General features: G+C 41.5%; 1 protein-coding gene across 5 annotated transcripts in view; it reads right to left on the bottom strand.

The window, feature by feature from the left end:
• ccdc136a (coiled-coil domain containing 136a) overlaps positions 1-20000 on the bottom strand; it is a 33307-nt gene that overhangs the window by 9242 nt on the left and 4065 nt on the right. For 3 of the 5 annotated variants that reach the window (XM_063000280.1, XM_063000284.1, XM_063000283.1), the window contains exon 2: positions 18429-18659. In XM_063000280.1, coding sequence (XP_062856350.1) covers positions 18429-18659 — 231 coding nt within the window. Of the gene's footprint in view, positions 1-18428; positions 18681-20000 lie in introns of all 5 variants that reach the window. The other 2 variants (XM_063000281.1, XM_063000282.1) reach the window with 1 other exon arrangement.

Below are 20000 nucleotides of genomic sequence, written 5' to 3'. Positions count from 1 at the left end.
CAGCCCAGAACCACACAGGAGGACCTGGTCAATGACCTGGAGAGAGCTGGGACCACAGTCTCAAAGATTACCGTTAGTAACACACTACGCCACCATGGATTAAAATCCTGCAGGGCACGCAAGGTCCCCCTGCTCACGCCAGCACATGTCCAGGCCCGTTTAAAGTTCGCCAATGACCATCTGGATGATCCAGAGGAGGCATGGGAGAAGGTCATGTGGTCAGATGAGACCAAAAATAGAGCTTTTTGGTATCAACTCCACTCTCTGTGTTTGGAGGAAGAAGGAGGATGAGTACAACCCGTCCCAACCGTGAAGCATGGGGGTGGAAACATCATAATTTGGGGGTACTTTTCTGCAAAGGGGACACAACAACTGCACCGTATTGAAGGGATGATGGATGGGGTCATGTATAGCGAGATTTTGGCCAACAACCTCCTTCCTTCAGTAAGAGCATTGAAGATGGGTCGTGGCTGGGTCTTCCAGCATGACAATGACCCGCAACTAAGGAGTGGCACCGTTAGAAGCATTTCAAGGTCCTTGAGTGGCCTAGCCAGTCTCCAGACCTGAACCCAATAGAAAATCTTTGGAGGCAGCTTAAACTTAATGTTGCCCAGTGACAGCCCCGAAACCTGAAAGATCTGGAGAAGATCTGTATGGAGGAGTGGGCCAAAATCCCTGCTGCAGTGTGTGCAAACTTGGTCAAGAACTACAGGAAATGTCTGACCTCTGTAAAGGTTTCTGTACCAAATATTAAGTTCTGTTTTTCCATTGTATCAAATACTTATTTCATGCAATAAAATGAAAATTAATTATTTAAAAATCATACAATGTGATTTTCTGGATTTTTTTTTTTTAGATTCTGTCTCTTACAGTTGAAGTATCTCTACGATAAAAATTACAGGCCTCTCCATTCTTTGTAGGTGGGAAAAGTTGCAAAATTCAAATACTTATTTTCCTCACTGTATAAAACAGAAACATATCTGAACACGACATAAAAGTGCAAATAAAACATCAACAGATGTGCTGTACTGTGCCAAAGTCATGGGCATTTTATGTTTTTCATTTAATATTCTGTTTTTTTATTTGTTTTATTGGTCACTGCCCTTTGTAGTTCCACTATTACAGACTGTAACTTTCAGTACCACCACAGAGCAGGTGTTATTTAGGTGGTGGATGATTCTCAGCACTGCAGTGACACTGAACATGGTGGTGGTGTGTTAGTGTGTGTAGTGCTGGTATGATGGGATCAGACACAGAAGCGCTGCTGGAGTTTTTAAACACCTCAGTGTCACTGCTGGACTGAAAATAGTTCACCAACTAAAATGCTGTAGGCCGCGTAAAAAAACTCCAGCAGCTCTGCTGTGTCTGATCCACTCGTAGCAACACTACACACACTAACACACCACCACCATGTCAGTGACACTGCAGTGCTAAAAATGATCCACCACCTAAATAATACCTGCTCTGTCCTCGTAATTGTAATAGGAAATTGTAAAGCTGCTTTGAGACAATGCTTCATTGTAAATAAATTTTACTTTGGTCTTGTGGTGGTCCTGACCATTAGAAAACAGAGTAAAAGGGACTAACATGGAAACAGATGGACTACAGCCTGTAATTGTGGTACTACAATTACTGCAGTGACCACTAAAATGTAATTAAAGTATTTTACACAGTACTTTAGAAACAGTGCTTTCTTTTAAGAGTGGTAATTCTGTTTTTGACATAGTATTTAACAGCTGTCCAGTCTCGATTTCTGAGTGCATGTGGTTCAGCAATGATGCATGAGACACAGTCTCTCTTTATAGGGACCCGACAACTTGGAATAAATGTCAGAAGATGTTTCTCAACAGCATTTACTTCTTCATTGCTCCACTTTTTCCTGTCCTTCAGGATACCTGATAAAGTAAATGTGTGCTTTGTTAATATCATATTAATATGGACTTCATTTGCAGTGCCTATAAAAAACATTATACCCTATTCAAATTATTTTCTTTTCTCACATCATACCATGACAATAAAAATGTCTTACTTTTTTAACTGTATTTACACATTATAACACAAACTATTAACCTTGCATGAATAAGTAATCAGTCCATTAGAGTAACCATTTTTAAGTTGCTCAGGTACAACCAATCACCTTTCAGATCTTATCCTTCACTGACCTGGTCCTGACCTAAATCTAATGAGGAATAAAAAAATCGGTTGATGGATTTGAAGAGAGCAGTTTATTGTAGGTCCCCACAAAATTTGACTAACTAACAATTTTGCAAAGTTTGTTTGTTTATTATGATTTAAATGTCAGTGATAGCTCAGTGGTTAAGGTACTGGACTAGTAAACAGAAGGTTGCCGGTTCAAGCCCCACCACCACCAAGTTGCCACTGTTGGGTCCCTGAGCAAGGCCCTTAACCCTCAATTGCTCATCGTGTTCAGCTCATTGTGTAAGTCGCTTTGGATAAAATTATAAAAAAATTTTTTGCGACCATGAAAAGGCAAAGATACTTCAAAAACAACTGAAGTTGGAGATTAAGGAGGGGAAACAGAGAGTAGAACAACAGTTACAACAGGAAGGAGTGCGTCAGGTCTGGAATGGCATGAGAAAGATCACTGGTTTGAAACAGAAGGAAGGAGGGCTGCTTGATGGTGACCAGGGCACAGCTGAGGACCTGAATTTGTTCTTCAACAGATTTGAACAATCTACCTCACAATGCCTTCTACCTGTTGCACACAATGCCACCTTGTCATCAGTAACCATCATTAACACTTAAACCATATCAAGTGAAAAGGGAACTGGATCGACTTAAGCAGGGAAAAGCAGCTGGACCTGACGGAATCTGCCCCAGGCTGTTGAGGATTTGTTCCAGTCAGCTTTGTGGCATTTTCACACACCTTTTCAACCTGAGCTTGCATCTACAGAGGATCCCCACTCTGTGGAAAACTTCCTGCTTGGTTCCCGTTCCCAAAAAGAGACACCCAACAAATCCCAACGACTACAGGCCTGTCGCCCTTACTTCACATGTTATGAAGTCGCTAGAGAGACTAGTCCTTGCTCACATCAGACCCAGAGTGAAGGAACACATGGATCCTCTACAGTTCGCCTACCAACAAAACATCGGCGTGGATGATGCTCTCATCTATACGTTACAGAGGGCTCATGCTCATCTGGACAGTGTGGACACTACTGTGAGGATTATGTTTTTCGATTTTTCATGTGCCTTCAATACTATACGTACAACCTGCACGGCTAGGTGAAAAGATGCTGAAGATGAATGTGGAACCAGCTCTAGTCTCCTGGGTTTTGGACTATCTATCTTCTAGACCACAGTTTGTGCGACTTAAAAACTGTGTCTCTGTAAAAACCTTAAGCAGTATGGGGGCCCCACAAGGAACAGTCCTGTCGCCTTTCCTGTTTATGCTGTATACATCGGACTTTCAATATAACTCCGACAACTGTTTTCTTCAGAAGTTTTCAGATGATTCAGCAGTCGTGGGTTGTATTAGAGCAGGATGTGAGCAGGAATACAGGGGCACGGTTAAGGACTTTGTGGACTGGTGTAGCAACAACCACCTACAACTAAACATCACAAAAACCAAAGAGATGGTGGTGGACTTTAGAAGGAGGAGGAGGGATCCTGAGCCAGTTACTATCCTAGGAACTGAGGTGGAACTTGTACCCAGCTACAGGTACCTTGGAGTTCAGCTGGACAACAAGCTGGACTGGTCTACACACATGGAGATGGTGTACAAAAAGGGGCAGAGCAGACTGTACTTCTTAAGAAGGCTGAAATCTTTTAACATCAGTAGGCCCCCTTTGTGCACCTTTTATCAGTCTGTGGTGGCCAGTGCTCTTTTCTTTGGAGTGGTTTGCTGGGGTGAGAGTGCTAGAACAATGGACACAAACCGAATAAACAACCAGATCAAAAAGGCCAGCTCCATAGTGGGGTCTGAACAGGACTCAGTTCAGCAGGTAGCAGAGTTAAGAATGCTCACAAAGCTTAACTCAATTATCAAAAACAATTCACACCCACTTCACTCCCTGGAGGTGTTTCGACAGAGCACCTTCAGTCACAGACTGATTCCTCCTAAATGCCCAAGAAGGACGGGCCCTGCTGAGTCTGGTTCCTCTCAAGGTTTCTTCCTGTAATTTTCAGGAAGTTTTTCCTTGCCACAGTCGCCCTCGGCTCGCTCAACAGGGGTTTTTGTATCTGTTGGTCATGGATTTTGTAAAGTTGCTTTGAGACAATGTCTATTGTAAAAAGCGCTATATAAATAAAGTTGACTTAACTTGACTGACTTGACTAAATGCAGGACTGAACGCTACAGAAAATCCTCTTATAACTGCTATCAGACTGTTTAACAATTCACAATAAGCCAAATAAACCATTTATAAGAAATACCTACTTCTGTATGCTATGCATGCACCATTAAACCAATGGTTACATACCTCAATAAATACTAATTTTGTATGCTATGCATACACCATAAAAAAGTTTACATGTACAGTGTATCACAAAAGTGAGTACACCCCTCACATTTCTGCAGATATTTAAGTATATCTTTTCATGGGACAACACTGACAAAATGACACTTTGACACAATGAAAAGTAGTCTGTGTGCAGCTTATATAACAGTGTACATTTATTCTTCCCTCAAAATAACTCAATATACAGCCATTAATGTCTAAACCACCGGCAACAAAAGTGAGTACACCCCTAAGAGACTACACCCCTAAATGTCCAAATTGAGCACTGCTTGTCATTTTCCCTCCAAAATGTCATGTGACTCGTTAGTGTTACTAGGTCTCAGGTGTGCATAGGGAGCAGGTGTGTTCAATTTAGTAGTACAGCTCTCACACTCTCTCATACTGGTCACTGAAAGTTCCAACATGGCACCTCATGGCAAAGAACTCTCTGAGGATCTTAAAAGACGAATTGTTGCGCTACATGAAGATGGCCAAGGCTACAAGAAGATTGCCAACACCCTGAAACTGAGCTGCAGCACAGTGGCCAAGATCATCCAGCGTTTTAAAAGAGCAGGGTCCACTCAGAACAGACCTCGCGTTGGTCGTCCAAAGAAGCTGAGTGCACGTGCTCAGCGTCACATCCAACTGCTGTCTTTGAAAGATAGGCGCAGGAGTGCTGTCAGCATTGCTGCAGAGATTGAAAAGGTGGGGGGTCAGCCTGTCAGTGCTCAGACCATACGCCGCACACTACATCAAATTGGTCTGCATGGCTGTCACCCCAGAAGGAAGCCTCTTCTGAAGTCTCTACACAAGAAAGCCCGCAAACAGTTTGCTGAAGACATGTCAACAAAGGACATGGATTACTGGAACCATGTCCTATGGTCTGATGAGACCAAGATTAATTTGTTTGGTTCAGATGGTCTCAAGCATGTGTGGCGGCAATCAGGTGAGGAGTACAAAGATAAGTGTGTCATGCCTACAGTCAAGCATGGTGGTGGGAATGCCATGGTCTGGGGCTGCATGAGTGCAGCAGGTGTTGGGGAGTTACATTTCATTGAGGGACACATGAACTCCAATATGTACTGTGAAATACTGAAGCAGAGCATGATCCCCTCCCTCCGGAAACTGGGTCGCAGGGCAGTGTTCCAGCATGATAATGACCCCAAACACACCTCTAAGACGACCACTGCTTTATTGAAGAGGCTGAGGGTAAAGGTGATGGACTGGCCAAGCATGTCTCCAGACCTAAACCCAATAGAACATCTTTGGGGCATCCTCAAGCGGAAGGTGGAGGAGCGCAAAGTCTCGAATATCCGCCAGCTCCGTGATGTCGTCATGGAGGAGTGGAAAAGCATTCCAGTGGCAACCTGTGAAGCTCTGGTAAACTCCATGCCCAGGAGAGTTAAGGCAGTTCTGGGAAATAATGGTGGCCACACAAAATATTGACACTTCAGGAACTTTCACTAAGGGGTGTACTCACTTTTGTTGCCGGTGGTTTAGACATTAATGGCTGTATATTGAGTTATTTTGAGGGAAGAATAAATTTACACTGTTATATAAGCTGCACACAGACTACTTTTCATTGTGTCAAAGTGTCATTTTGTCAGTGTTGTCCCATGAAAAGATATACTTAAATATCTGCAGAAATGTGAGGGGTGTACTCACTTTTGTGATACACTGTATATAGTACCATACTGTACATTTTTATCTTATTGCTTGTTTTACACTGTAAGTTAATGTTGTATGTATACAAGAGGTTGTTGTTGTCTGAGCTGCTATAACAAAGAAATTTCCTGCAAAGGATCAATACAGACTCTCTCTCTCTCTCTCTCTCTGTCTCTCTGTCTCTCTGTCTATCTATCTCTCTATCTATCTATCTATCTATCTATCTATCAGCGTCTGCTAAATGCCTAAAATGTAAATGTCATGTTTTATACTTTGGTTACATTCATGACAAAAACGGTAGTTACTCAGTACACAAGGTTCATCAGTTCACAAGGTTATATTACACACACTCATGGACAATTTAGTGTCTCCAATTCACCTCACATGCACGTCTTTGGACTGTGGGAGGAAACCCGGAGCACCTGGAGGAAACCCACGCAGACACGGAGAGAACATGAAAACTCCACACAGAAGGGACCCGGACCGCCCCACCTGGGGTTCAAACCCAGGACCTTCTTGCTGTGAGGCGACAGTGCCACCCACTTAGCCACCATGCCGCCCTACCTCCAAAGTAACAACTTTTAGGGAAGAAATAAATTCTTTCTTGTTCTGTTAAATTTAGGTGCAGCATTGGACACTATAGATCATAACATTCCAGCAGGAATGTCAGTGTTAGGTTCCATGCGACAGCTGGTTAAGTTTGGACATGGCACTAAAGATGTACAGTGGGGCCAAAAAGTATTTAGTCAGCCACTGATTGCGCAGGTTCTCCTACTTAGAAAGATGAGAGAGGTCTGTAATTTTCATCATAGCTACACTTCAACTATGAGAGACAAAATGAGAAAAAATAATCCAGGAAATCACATTGTAGGATTTTTAAAGAATTTATTTGTAAATTATGGTGGAAAATAAGTATTTGGTCAATAACAAAAGTTCAACTCAATACTTGTAACATAACCTTTGTTGGCAATGACAGAGGTGAAACGTTTCCTGTAAGTCTTCACCAGGTTTGCACACACTGTAGCTGCTATTTTGGCCCATTCCTCCATGCAGATCTCCTCTAGAGCAGTGATGTTTTGGGGCTGTCGCTGGCCAACACGGACTCCACAAATTTTCTATGGGGTTGAGGTCTGGAGACTGGCTAGGCCACTCCAGGACCTTGAAGTGCTTTTTACGGAGCCACTCCTTCGTGGCCCGAGCGGTGTGTTTGGGATCATCGTCATGCTGGAAGACCCAGCCACGTTCCATCTTCAATGCTCTCACTGATGGAAGGAGGTTTTGGCTTAAAATCTCACGATACATGGCCCCGTTCATTCTTCCCTTAACACGGATCAGTCGTCCTGTCCCCTTTGCAGAAAAACAGCCCCAAAGCATGATGTTTCCACCCCCATGCTTCACAGTAGGTATGGTGTTCTTGGGTTCTTCTTCTTCCTCCAAACACGACGAGTTGAGTTTTTACCAGAAAGTTCCATTTTGGTTTCATCTGACCACATGATATTCTCCCAATCCTCTTCTGGATCATCCATATGCTCTCTGGCAAACTTCAGACGGGCCTGGACATGTACTGGCTTAAGCAGGGGGACACGCCTGGCACTGCAGGATTTGAGTCCCTCTCGGCGTAGTGTGTTACTGATGGTCCCTTTGTTACTTTGGTCCCAGCTCTCTGCAGGTCATTCATCAGGTCCCTCCGTGTAGTTCTGGGATTTTTGCTCACCGTTCTCATAATCATTTTGACCCCACGGGATGAGATCTTGCGTGGTGCCCCAGATCGAAGGAGATTATCAATGGTCTTGTACGTCTTCCATTTTCTTACAATTGTTCCCACAGTTGATTTATTCACACCAACCTGCTTGCCTATTGTAGATTCACTCTTCCCAGCCTGGTGCAGGTCTACAATTTTCTTCCTGGTGTCCTTCGACAGCTCTTTGGTCTTGGCCATGGTTGAGTTTTGAGTCTGACTGTTTGAGGCTGTGGACAGGTGTCTTTTATACAGATAACGAGGTCAAACAGGTGCCATTAATACAGGTAACGAGTGGAGGACAGAAGAGCTTCTTAAAGAAGAAGTTACAGGTCTGTGAGAGCCAGAAATCTTGCTTGTTTGTTATTGACCAAATACTTATTTTCCACCATAATTTACAAATACATTCTTTAAAAATCCTACAATGTGATTTCCTGGATTTTTTTCTCATTTAGTCTCTCATAGTTGAAGTGTAGCTATGATGAAAATTACAGACCTCTCTCATCTTTCTAAGTAGGAGAACCTGCACAATCAGTGGCTGACTAAATACTTTTTGGCCCCACTGTAGCTAAGTAGCTCTGTAAGCAGCTTCTAAAAGTTCTGTTATCACCCATGTCCTTTGATGTGTGCGAGGTTTTTTTTTTTACCTTTTTTAATTTTTTTTTATTTATGTATATATTGTAGCCTAGTGGTTAAGGTACTGGACTAGTAACCAGAAGGTTGCCGGTTCAAGCCCCACCACTGCCAGGTTGGCACTGTTGGGCCCTTGAGCAAGGCCCTTAACCCTCAATTGCTTAGACTGTATACTGTTACAGTACTGTAAGGGGTCCAAGGGGGCGTGGTCCGGGGGTACCTCCTGGAAATGAGTTTTTGCAACTTGGGATGTCTGGTATTACCACTAGGTAGAAACAACAATTTTACCTCTGCTTTAGTCAGGTCTTCCCTCTCATCAGTATCCAAAAAAGAATCGTGATCAAATATGTCACTGCTCTTTACGGTCTGAAGATCAGCATTTACATTCTAATAGAAGAAAGATATTTAAACTGAACATCAAATTACAAAATATAAAACTTATTATGAACAAAATAGAAGATTGATTTTTTAAATTGGATTTTAATTATGCTAAGCTACAATATCAGGACTCGACACACACACACTTTCTGGTAATGACATTATCAGGACCTTGTACACTTGAAGTAGAAAATCAGCCTTCACCCCAAAAAGTGTCTAAGAAAGTCATTTTCAGGACCTCCGTTTACTGACTGTTTAACTGGTTTAAAGTGTTTATTAAGGTAAAATTATTTACATTTTGTGTGTTTACACTGTGTTTAAATAATGCATGTTTACCTTCACTGCTCTGATTTCTCCTCTCTGCCCATCAGAACAGTCAGGTTCAGCAGGTGACTTGCTGGTTTTTGTCTTTTCCTATAAAGTTAGAATGAAATAAGACATGAATACATTACAGTAGCATTAATAACACCAATCTATTGTCACAATACACAATTTATAACCAAAATATGGTTTAATTTTAATGCGTTCTATTTCATATACGCTAAGCTACAATATCAGGACTCGACACACACACACTTTCTGGTAATGACATTATCAGGACCTTGTAGACTTGAAGTAGAAAATCAGCCTTCACCCCAAAAAGTGTCTAAGAAAGTCATTTTCAGGACCTCCGTTTACTGACTGTTTAAAAAAGACTATTTTGTTTTTCTGAGTATCTTCTTTGTCTTTCAAAGGACTCCTGTTGCGAAATAAGGTCCCCCCCGATATTCGAGGACAAAGCTTCCTTTTTCAATAAGCACAAGGGCAAATACTCCCCTGCCTAGCATAAAAAACAAACATTATTTACTCTAAGAAAAAAACAGTTTAACTATCATTTAGTTGATTAAACACTACTTAAAAGAAAGAGACTAAAATAATACTGCAAAACTACTGTAGAAAAATTAGACCTACCTTTATACTCGTTAATAAATCTCTCTTCAAACCATGGTTTATCTGTGCCTGAAAGAATGTGTTCAACAGCATCTTTTGTGGGGCTTCGCCTAGTTTTTCTTGACATCGTACATCCATACAGAATCCAACTTGAAGCTATGAATTAAAAGAAATGCATTAAAAATATAATTTATAACATACTCATTCATGACCAAATAAATCTAACCACTTAGTGTACTGTAACATTATGAAATGAATATGCCTCCCTTTATCCTTATTGATGATGTGAGTACAGAAGTACACTCTGAACCCCAGTAAACATGCATTACATTTACTGAACAAACAGTGAACACAAATTACTGTATTACAGACCTGACAGGGCATAAAGATTAAGCATCAAATTTGCAAGGTTTAGGCCCTGTTCTTGCACATGCTTATAATATTTATTATAACCTGCCTTATTTCCTATTACCCTCAAATAGTGTTTCAATTTGAAATAAAAATAGATATCCTTAAATTAAAAAACTTTTACTGTGTGCTTTATTTAGGCCTTTAATCCACTACCCTCTCTGTACATGTTCCACTTACATGTTTCAAGTTTAAATACATGTTTAAAGTCCCTTCTCTTACTGTGTGCTTTACTCAGGCCTTTTAATCCACATGTTCCTCTCCTACATCACTGACTGATATTCTCCTTCTCACTTTCTATATACCATTTTGTCTTCATTCCTTTACAACATTTTTGTCTCCTCCATTTTTAACACAGTTTGTATAACTTTATTTTACATTGAGCGTTTTCTCTCCTTTCTTTCTATAACGCTAAGTGAGCACACAGTATGCTGTTTCCACTCTTTTAAACAGTCCTAACACCTTATATTTCTTTGTAATTAATAAAACAAAACGAAACACTAATGTAAATTATGCCGTTTTAAAACATTTAAAACACAAACTCGTTTGTACTCACCAGAGAACACAGTACACTGTCCCAAAATCACAAACGATGACGTCATTTTCCCGGGAAAATTCACCTTCATCCAAAACGATTCAGTTTTTAGGATTCGACTCCAACTCTCGACTCTGCCGCTTGAATCAATCGAGTTGACTCTTCCAGTGACTTCCATTCACAGTATGTATCAGTTTGTAGGAGTCGATTCCGACTCCTGCCTTTGGAATCACTAAAGTTGACTCCTCAACCTAAATTAATTTTAAACCACACCGCACTAAGGTAAAAGATAAAGAGCGATCTATATCCATATGTGCGCGCGTGTGTGTGTGTGCAAAATGTCAGTGTGTTGGCTACACAAAATGATATACACAAGTGATATACTGTACATGTGTTTTAATGTATGAATTTATTTGATGTTTTCATAAAAGTAAAGTGCTGGTGTTAGTGTCGCTTATTTGCTTAGATTAATAGTCTATTGGTTCACATTTAAAGACAAGAATATGTCTGTGCTATGTTTATATTTTCCTTAATTCGCGCTAAAGCATAGCCTGATATGCTAATGCAGGGTAGCCTGCTAACACTGTGTATTGCAAGCGTTATTTCGTGACGTCAGGAAGAGCCGCCATCTTGAAGTGGGGTAAAACTTCTTCGAGCGTCCACTAGTTGGCGTGCACACTCGTGAGCCAAAAGTGCTACACCCACACCCCAGTCTGTTTCAGGCCTGAGAGAAATTTTAGGACATCAAAAAAACTCAGAGCAGATACGTTTTAGAGCATGCTGAACACGATAGCGTGGTCAGAAAAATCAGGACCTCATTTTAGGTCCTAACATGCGCCGAGGTCCTGATAGTGTGGGTGTGTTTTCTGATTCAAGTCCTGACTTTTCACAAAAACACACGCACACACACACACATATACACACACACACACACACATACACACACACACACCTACACACACACATTACACACACACATACACACTCGCTCATTACACACACACACACACACACACATATACACACACACACACATACACACACACACACCTACACACACACATTACACACACACATACACACTCGCTCATTACACACACACACACACACACACTCATTACACACACACACACACACACACAGAGGCTTGAATGTGACTGTTACACCATATGGCCAAAAAGTATGTGGACACCCATCAGAATGACTGAATTTATGTGTTTCGGCCACAACAATCATATAAAGGAAATGATTTGCCTTAGACTTTGCAGCAAACGTTTAGGGAAGGCCCTTTCCTGTTCCAGCATGAGTGAGCTCTATAAAGACATGAAGAAAAGCTTCCTGCACAGAACCCTGAGCTCAGCTCCACTCACCAGCTCTGGGATGGACCGGAACACCCACTAATCGATCAGCGGCCAGCCCAATAAATGCTCACATCTTTTGTATTACTGAACGGGCACAAATTCCCACACACAGACACACTTGAACTCTAAGTTTAGTGAGAAGCTTAGCTCAGAAGAGTCAAAGAGTTTTTGAAGATCCAACCAGAGAAGTTTGAGGGTCACATCTGATGAGCTGTTCGTTCAGTTCTGACCAATCAGAAGTCAGAAAATACAGAAACTGTTGCAGAAACGACATCAAAACTGCCAGGAAACAAACGCTCATCACCACTGCATGTGAACTTCTGACCTGAACTGTGAACGTTACTGGAGAATCCAGCTTCAGGAGGGCACGGGGGGCACAGGGGCGCGAGGGAGCCCCTCCTGAACATACCGGACATGACCGTGGGTCAGGATTCCCTGGAGGGATTACATCTCCAGTATGGACTGGGAGTGGCTGGAGAACCCCAGGAGGAGGTGCTGGTGGTGAACTATTAGTGCTTCTTTCTCACCAACATGGAGAGTGGACAGAGGAATTCATTAGATGCTTCTAAGCAACAGTTTAGGGAAGGCCTTCCTGGTTCGGGATGATTGTGCCTCTGATGGTTTGATGGATTTGGTGTGGAGCTCTGACCTCAATCCCATGCTTACTGAGAGCCAGGTCTACATAATGCAGACAGTGACTGAAGGGGCACAAAATCTCACAGTCACACTCCAGAGTCCTGTGGAAAGCCTTCCCAGAAGAGTGGAGGCTGTTAAAGATGCAAACAAAGTGCCAACTCCATATTAACATCCATGGTTTTGGTATAGATCGTCCTACAAGCTTGTGGTCAGGTGTCTACGTACTTCTCAGCCAAGTGAACGACTTTAGAGGACCTGAAGGAAACCACCAAGAGCTCAGCACATGTCAGCCAGGTCTCCAGGACCCACACACACCTATTTATTCATTCACATCAATCTAAGGGTAACAAAGGGCAGCAAATCCACCCTCTGCATGTTTTTGACCTGGAGTCTCTAGGAGTGCCTAGAGAACAAGAATGTCTGGCTCACAGTCGACATTCCAATTCATCCCAAAGATGCTGGTGAATCAGGTCAGAGCTCTGTGTAGGAACTGTTGCTGACATGGTTGGACTCCTGTAGTTTGTTTGATATGATTCAGCTTGTAGATCTGTTAGAAATGATTGATAAGCTTAATGATTAGGTTCAGATTAGAGGTGCTCTGATGTTTTTTGGGAGAATGCTCTTTGATCTGTACCAGGTCGTAGTTTGGGGGTTTTTATTACTCCAGTATAATAAACCAGTAGCTGAACTGGGACGGCTGGGCGTGACACTGAGCTTTTACAGCAGCAGCAGCAGCAGCTGAGCACGCTCACTGGAATCTCAGTGATGTCATCGAGCGTGTGGGATTTAGCACGACGGGTCTGGAAGCTTCTGAGATCCTGCAGCTGTTCCTCACCGAAATAATAACAGCACCCACCCCATTACCCCCGTCCCCCCGTCCCCATTACTGAGTCAGAGCTTACGGTCCAAAACACCAGATCTGATCTCAGCAGCTTCACGTCTGATAGTTTCAATAACTCGGACGGTTAGATCTCCATCAGAACTCAGAACTGAACCGGTTCAGTCGAGTCTGAAGTTACAGACGCTTGTAAAGAACTAGTGTTCCATATCAGAGGAGGAACTCCACCTCACTGCTCTCATGGTTTAGGAACAGAACATCCACCGACCTCATCAAATCAAAATCAAAGCAGAGTTCATTTCACACGTACACAGTCAGTCGTGGTGCATCCGGCACTGACATGATTTTATATCTGCTCACTCACAAGAAAGAAACGAACACAAATAAAAATCATTTTAAAAAATGTCGAAAAATTTTAAAGTAATTTAAATGAAAATATTAGAAGAGTAGAAGTGTGTATTAATACATACGCATGTGCATACATAATATATCTACACGTGTACACACACACACACACACTTCTAAATACATATGAATAAATATAATATACAGTGTATCACAAAAGTGAGTACACCCCTCACATTTCTGCAGATATTTAAGTATATCTTTTCATGGGACAACACTGACAAAATGACACTTTGACACAATGAAAAGTAGTCTGTGTGCAGCTTATATAACAGTGTAAATTTATTCTTCCCTCAAAATAACTCAATATACAGCCATTAATGTCTAAACCACCGGCAACAAAAGTGAGTACACCCCTAAGAGACTACACCCCTAAATGTCCAAATTGAGCACTGCTTGTCATTTTCCCTCCAAAATGTCATGTGACTCGTTAGTGTTACTAGGTCTCAGGTGTGCATAGGGAGCAGGTGTGTTCAATTTAGTAGTACAGCTCTCACACTCTCTCATACTGGTCACTGAAAGTTCCAACATGGCACCTCATGACAAAGAACTCTCTGAGGATCTTAAAAGACGAATTGTTGCGCTACATGAAGATGGCCAAGGCTACAAGAAGATTGCCAACACCCTGAAACTGAGCTGCAGCACAGTGGCCAAGATCATCCAGCGTTTTAAAAGAGCAGGGTCCACTCAGAACAGACCTCGCGTTGGTCGTCCAAAGAAGCTGAGTGCACGTGCTCAGTGTCACATCCAACTGCTGTCTTTGAAAGATAGGCGCAGGAGTGCTGTCAGCATTGCTGCAGAGATTGAAAAGGTGGGGGGTCAGCCTGTCAGTGCTCAGACCATACGCCGCACACTACATCAAATTGGTCTGCATGGCTGTCACCCCAGAAGGAAGCCTCTTCTGAAGTCTCTACACAAGAAAGCCCGCAAACAGTTTGCTGAAGACATGTCAACAAAGGACATGGATTACTGGAACCATGTCCTATGGTCTGATGAGACCAAGATTAATTTGTTTGGTTCAGATGGTCTCAAGCATGTGTGGCGGCAATCAGGTGAGGAGTACAAAGATAAGTGTGTCATGCCTACAGTCAAGCATGGTGGTGGGAATGCCATGGTCTGGGGCTGCATGAGTGCAGCAGGTGTTGGGGAGTTACATTTCATTGAGGGACACATGAACTCCAATATGTACTGTGAAATACTGAAGCAGAGCATGATCCCCTCCTTCCGGAAACTGGGTCGCAGGGCAGTGTTCCAGCATGATAATGACCCCAAACACACCTCTAAGACGACCACTGCTTTATTGAAGAGGCTGAGGGTAAAGGTGATGGACTAGCCAAGCATGTCTCCAGACCTAAACCCAATAGAACATCTTTGGGGCATCCTCAAGCGGAAGGTGGAGGAGCGCAAAGTCTCGAATATCCACCAGCTCCGTGATGTCGTCATGGAGGAGTGGAAAAGCATTCCAGTGGCAACCTGTGAAGCTCTGGTAAACTCCATGCCCAGGAGAGTTAAGGCAGTTCTGGGAAATAATGGTGGCCACACAAAATATTGACACTTCAGGAACTTTCACTAAGGGGTGTACTCACTTTTGTTGCCGGTGGTTTAGACATTAATGGCTGTATATTGAGTTATTTTGAGGGAAGAATAAATTTACACTGTTATATAAGCTGCACACAGACTACTTTTCATTGTGTCAAAGTGTCATTTTGTCAGTGTTGTCCCGTGAAAAGATATACTTAAATATCTGCAGAAATGTGAGGGGTGTACTCACTTTTGTGATACACTGTATATTTAAAGGCACGGTGGCTCGGTGGGTAGCACTGTCACCTCACAGCAAGAAGGTCCTGGGTTTTACCCCCTCCTGCCTGGCTGGCTATAGAATCAAACTCTGTTAAACCGGTATCCTTGAAAGCACTGGTCTATTCTCCTATTCATTCTTCCACTTCACTTTATACAAAAAATTTAATTGTCAAAACTTCTCTCAAGATTTGGACCCAAGTTAAACGTTACTTTGGCTTGCAATCATTCTCAATTTATGCTCCTCTGGCTGCTAATCACTTTTTTCCTCCCTCCCTGGTAGATGGTGCCTTTTCCAGATGGGCGACCTTGGTATAAACTCCTTTAAAGACTTGTATTTTGATAATGTCTTTGCTTCGTTTCAGCAACTTTCAGATAGATTTTCTATCCCCAGACATCACTTTTTCAGATATCTACAGGTTTCGCAGCTTTGTTTACAATACGTTCCCCACATTCCCCAACTCACCTGGAGACTCAACAGTAGATGGTTTCCTCACACTAAGTACAACTCTTAAGGGTCTGATTTCCAAAATTTATAATCAAATCTATGCCTTACGGTCAGAGTCGTTAAATACCATTAAATCCCTCTGGGAAGAGGACCTGGGGATAGTGATAACGGAGCCAGTTTGGGAGGAGATTTTACAACGTATACATAAGTCTTCCATTTGTGCAAGGCATGGACTTATCCAATTTAAGCTGGTTGATCGCACATACTATACCAAAGTCCGGTTGTCTAAATTCTATGAAAATGTATCTCCATTATGTGATAGGTGTCAACAGGCTCCTGCGAACCTTATACATATGTTCTGGCTTTGTTCTTCCCTCTTTACTTACTGGACGGAGATTTTTGGCACCCTGTCAAAGATAACTGGAGAGGAGATCGAACCGAATGCCTTGTGTGCGCTGTTTGGAGTTACTCTGTCACAATCTCTACCAACACCCAAAAAGAATGTAATAGCATTTGTCACTCTATTAGCTAGGAGATTAATCGTGATTCATTGGAAATCCAAAACTTCTCCTTCCTACACTCACTGGATCAGGGATGTTTTTCTCTTTCTTAAACTGGAGAAAATTAGACTTACGCTTAGTGGCTTTTCAAACAAATCTGAGAGGATATGGGCCCCATTTTTCCAGTTTGTGGGGGGGATAGATCTTCCACTCACTCCAGACTAATCCTACTTGTTGGTTGGTCACTTGGTTTACTGGTTATCGCTGAATGTTGCTGTTTCTGTCTAGGTATTAATGTTTGTATATGTGTTTTGCGTGGTGGGCTGGCCAATAGGGGTTTTCTTTCTTTTCTTTTAGAATATCAATTGTATTTTTTTTCTTGCTATTTATTTATTTATTTATTTATTTATTTATTTATTTATTTATCTGTTTTTCCCCCTTTTTTTATTATTTTATTTTTCTAATCATGTGTATGTATGTATACACATTTTCCTTAATGTCTTGTGTAGTGCTCAATATGTTATTGCTTAAGTATTTGTTATGAATACCTGTAAGACATTTGTATGTTGTCTTTGATTCAAAAAATTCAATAAATAAAGTTTGAAAAAAAAAAAAAGAAGGTCCTGGGTTTGATTCCCGGGTGGAGCAGTTTGGGTCATTTCTGTGTGGAGTTTTGCATGTTTTCCCCGTGTGTGTATGTGTGCCCTGTGAGGGACTGGTGACCTGTCCAGGGTGTTTCCTGCCTTTTGCCCAATTAATTGTACCCACAGCAACCCTGACCAGGATAAAGCGGTGGTAAAACAGACTATGAATGAATAAATGAATGATATATATTTATATAAGTCTGCCCAGTCTATACCAGTATGAATGTTTGAGGAATATCCGGTGTGCTTATATATGTTGAGACGGTCTGGTGTCCACATACTTTTGGCAGAAATAAATATTACATCTTCACCTCATTTGGTGAAATTCATTCATTCATTCATTCATCATCTGTTTTACCACAGTTTTATCCTGGTCAGGGTCACAGTGAGTCCGAATCACTGGGCGAAAGGTAGTAAACACCGCAGACAGGTCACCAGTCCATCACAGGACACACAGACACACACGTCTTTGTACTGTGGGAGGAAACCCACACAGACACGAGGAGAACATGCAAACTCCACACAGAAAGGACTCCAACCGCTCCACCTGGGAATCGAACCCAGGACCTTCTCGCTGTGAGGTGACAGTGCTACCCACCAAGCTGTTTTATTTGGTGAAATGTTTACTTTTCTAAACATGGTGAATCTGTTCCAGGATTTAGGATCTGGTCTCAGGAGGGTGTACGGACCCCCACATGGATCTTCTGAGGACCTGGAGAGAAAATTCTGGAGCTCTCAGACCTTCAGGTTTGAATATTTGCAGGTCTGAAGCTCGCGAAGGAGTCCAGACCTTCCGACCTTCCATGTAACCGGTTAATAATAATTATCCTCAGGTCGTGTAGCACCACTGGGGTCTGGGTTCGAATCTCAGTGGTGCTATTGACCAGCTGGACATCTACGCACAGACATGACTGGCTCTGTAAGAGCACGGACGGCGGCCAACATTCTGTGATGGACTGGTGCCCTGTTCAGGGTGTTCCAGCCCTGCGCCCAGTACACGGTGTTACAGACAGGCTACAGTTAACCCAGATATAGAGATGGTTCCTCCTCACCCTGCAGCTCCGCGCTGTTCTCCTGGTGTTTCTGAGACGTATCCCGTGCCTCCTCCAGCTCCAGCAGGAGGTTCAGGATCTGAGCTCTGAGCTCCTCTAGTTCCTGCTCCTCAGTCTGAACCTCCCCCTGGTTCTCCTGGTTCTCCTCCCTCCGTACGCCCTCCGTCTCTCGCTCTGTCTGATCTCCGTCCATCACGATGCTGCCGTTCGGTTTCAGATCCACGTTCTCATCTGCAGATCACACAAACACACCTACAGTTGCTCAGGACCAAAAGTATTGGGACGCCCCTTCTAATGACTTCTAATGAATTCAGACATAACAGTTACTAACAGGTGTAATAAATCACTCATATAAAGGAAATGACATGCTTCCACCTTTGCAGTAACAGTTTAGGGAAGGTCCTCTCCTGTCACCAGCTCTAGGATTACCCGAAACACCAACAGGCACTGAATAGGCACAAATTCCCATACACAGACACACTTCAAACTCTTGTGTGTCTGTTGTTCTAACTGAATAGATCACACGGAGGTTTACTCTGTTTTAATACCGTTTGTTTCTGAAGCTCTTGGTCAGGGTCTATGTATGTCCTGGATGTTACAGCATGACAGCGCCATCTAGCGTTTATCTCAATCCAACACGAACATTTCTTTATTTTCTTCTCTTTTTTTGCATGTTTATTTTGTTTCTCACCATTTCCCCACAATCTGGACATTTTCTTTAACATTTCTTGTTCTGCTTGCACCAACCCACACCGGCCGAGAAGGGTCACAGATTCTCATCTCAGACCCTAAGCTCAGTCAGTACTTATGCTGTATGCTCTGGGGCAGTGGTAGCTCAGTGTTTAAAGTACTGGAGTAGTACTCAGAAGGTTACCAGTTCAAGCCCACCACTATATATATATATTTATAAGCTTTTTATTCATTTTATTTTTCTTCATTTATATATGTTATTTATTTATGTAATTTTTGTTTGTTTATTTTATTTTTTTATTTATTTGATTATTTATTTTATTTATTTTTTTATTTTCTTTTATTTTTTATTTATCTATTTTATTCATTAATTTTTATTTATTTCATTTTATATTTTTAATGTATTTTATTTTTTATTTATTTTTATATTTATTTATTATTTATTTGATTATCTATTTTTTTATTTATTTGATTTTTTTATATATCTATTTTATTCATTTATTTGTATTTATTTTATTTTATATTTTTTATATATTTTATTTGTATTTTTTATATGTATTTATTATTTATTTACTTATCTATTTTATTCATTTATTTTTATTTATTTATTTTTTCTTATTTATCTATTTTATTTCTTTATTATTTATTTTGTTTTATATTTTAATGTATTTTATTTTTTATATTTATTTTCTTTTCTTTTTTATTTTTCCTTGTTTTTTTTTAAAGAAATGAAGTTGGACTCTGAACCAGATTGAGTATATATATGTACATATAAATATACACACACACAGTATATATATATATAAACATGGTCTGGAGGGTGTACCATGTGCCACTGTTGGGCCCCTGAGCAAGGCCCTTAAACTTCACTTGCTAAAGGCT

The sequence above is a fragment of the Trichomycterus rosablanca genome, chromosome 8, assembly GCF_030014385.1.
Source record: "Trichomycterus rosablanca isolate fTriRos1 chromosome 8, fTriRos1.hap1, whole genome shotgun sequence".
NCBI lineage: Eukaryota > Metazoa > Chordata > Actinopteri > Siluriformes > Trichomycteridae > Trichomycterus > Trichomycterus rosablanca.
The sequence above is the reverse complement of the archived record's forward strand: the minus strand, read 5'-3'. Positions and strand labels throughout refer to the sequence as shown.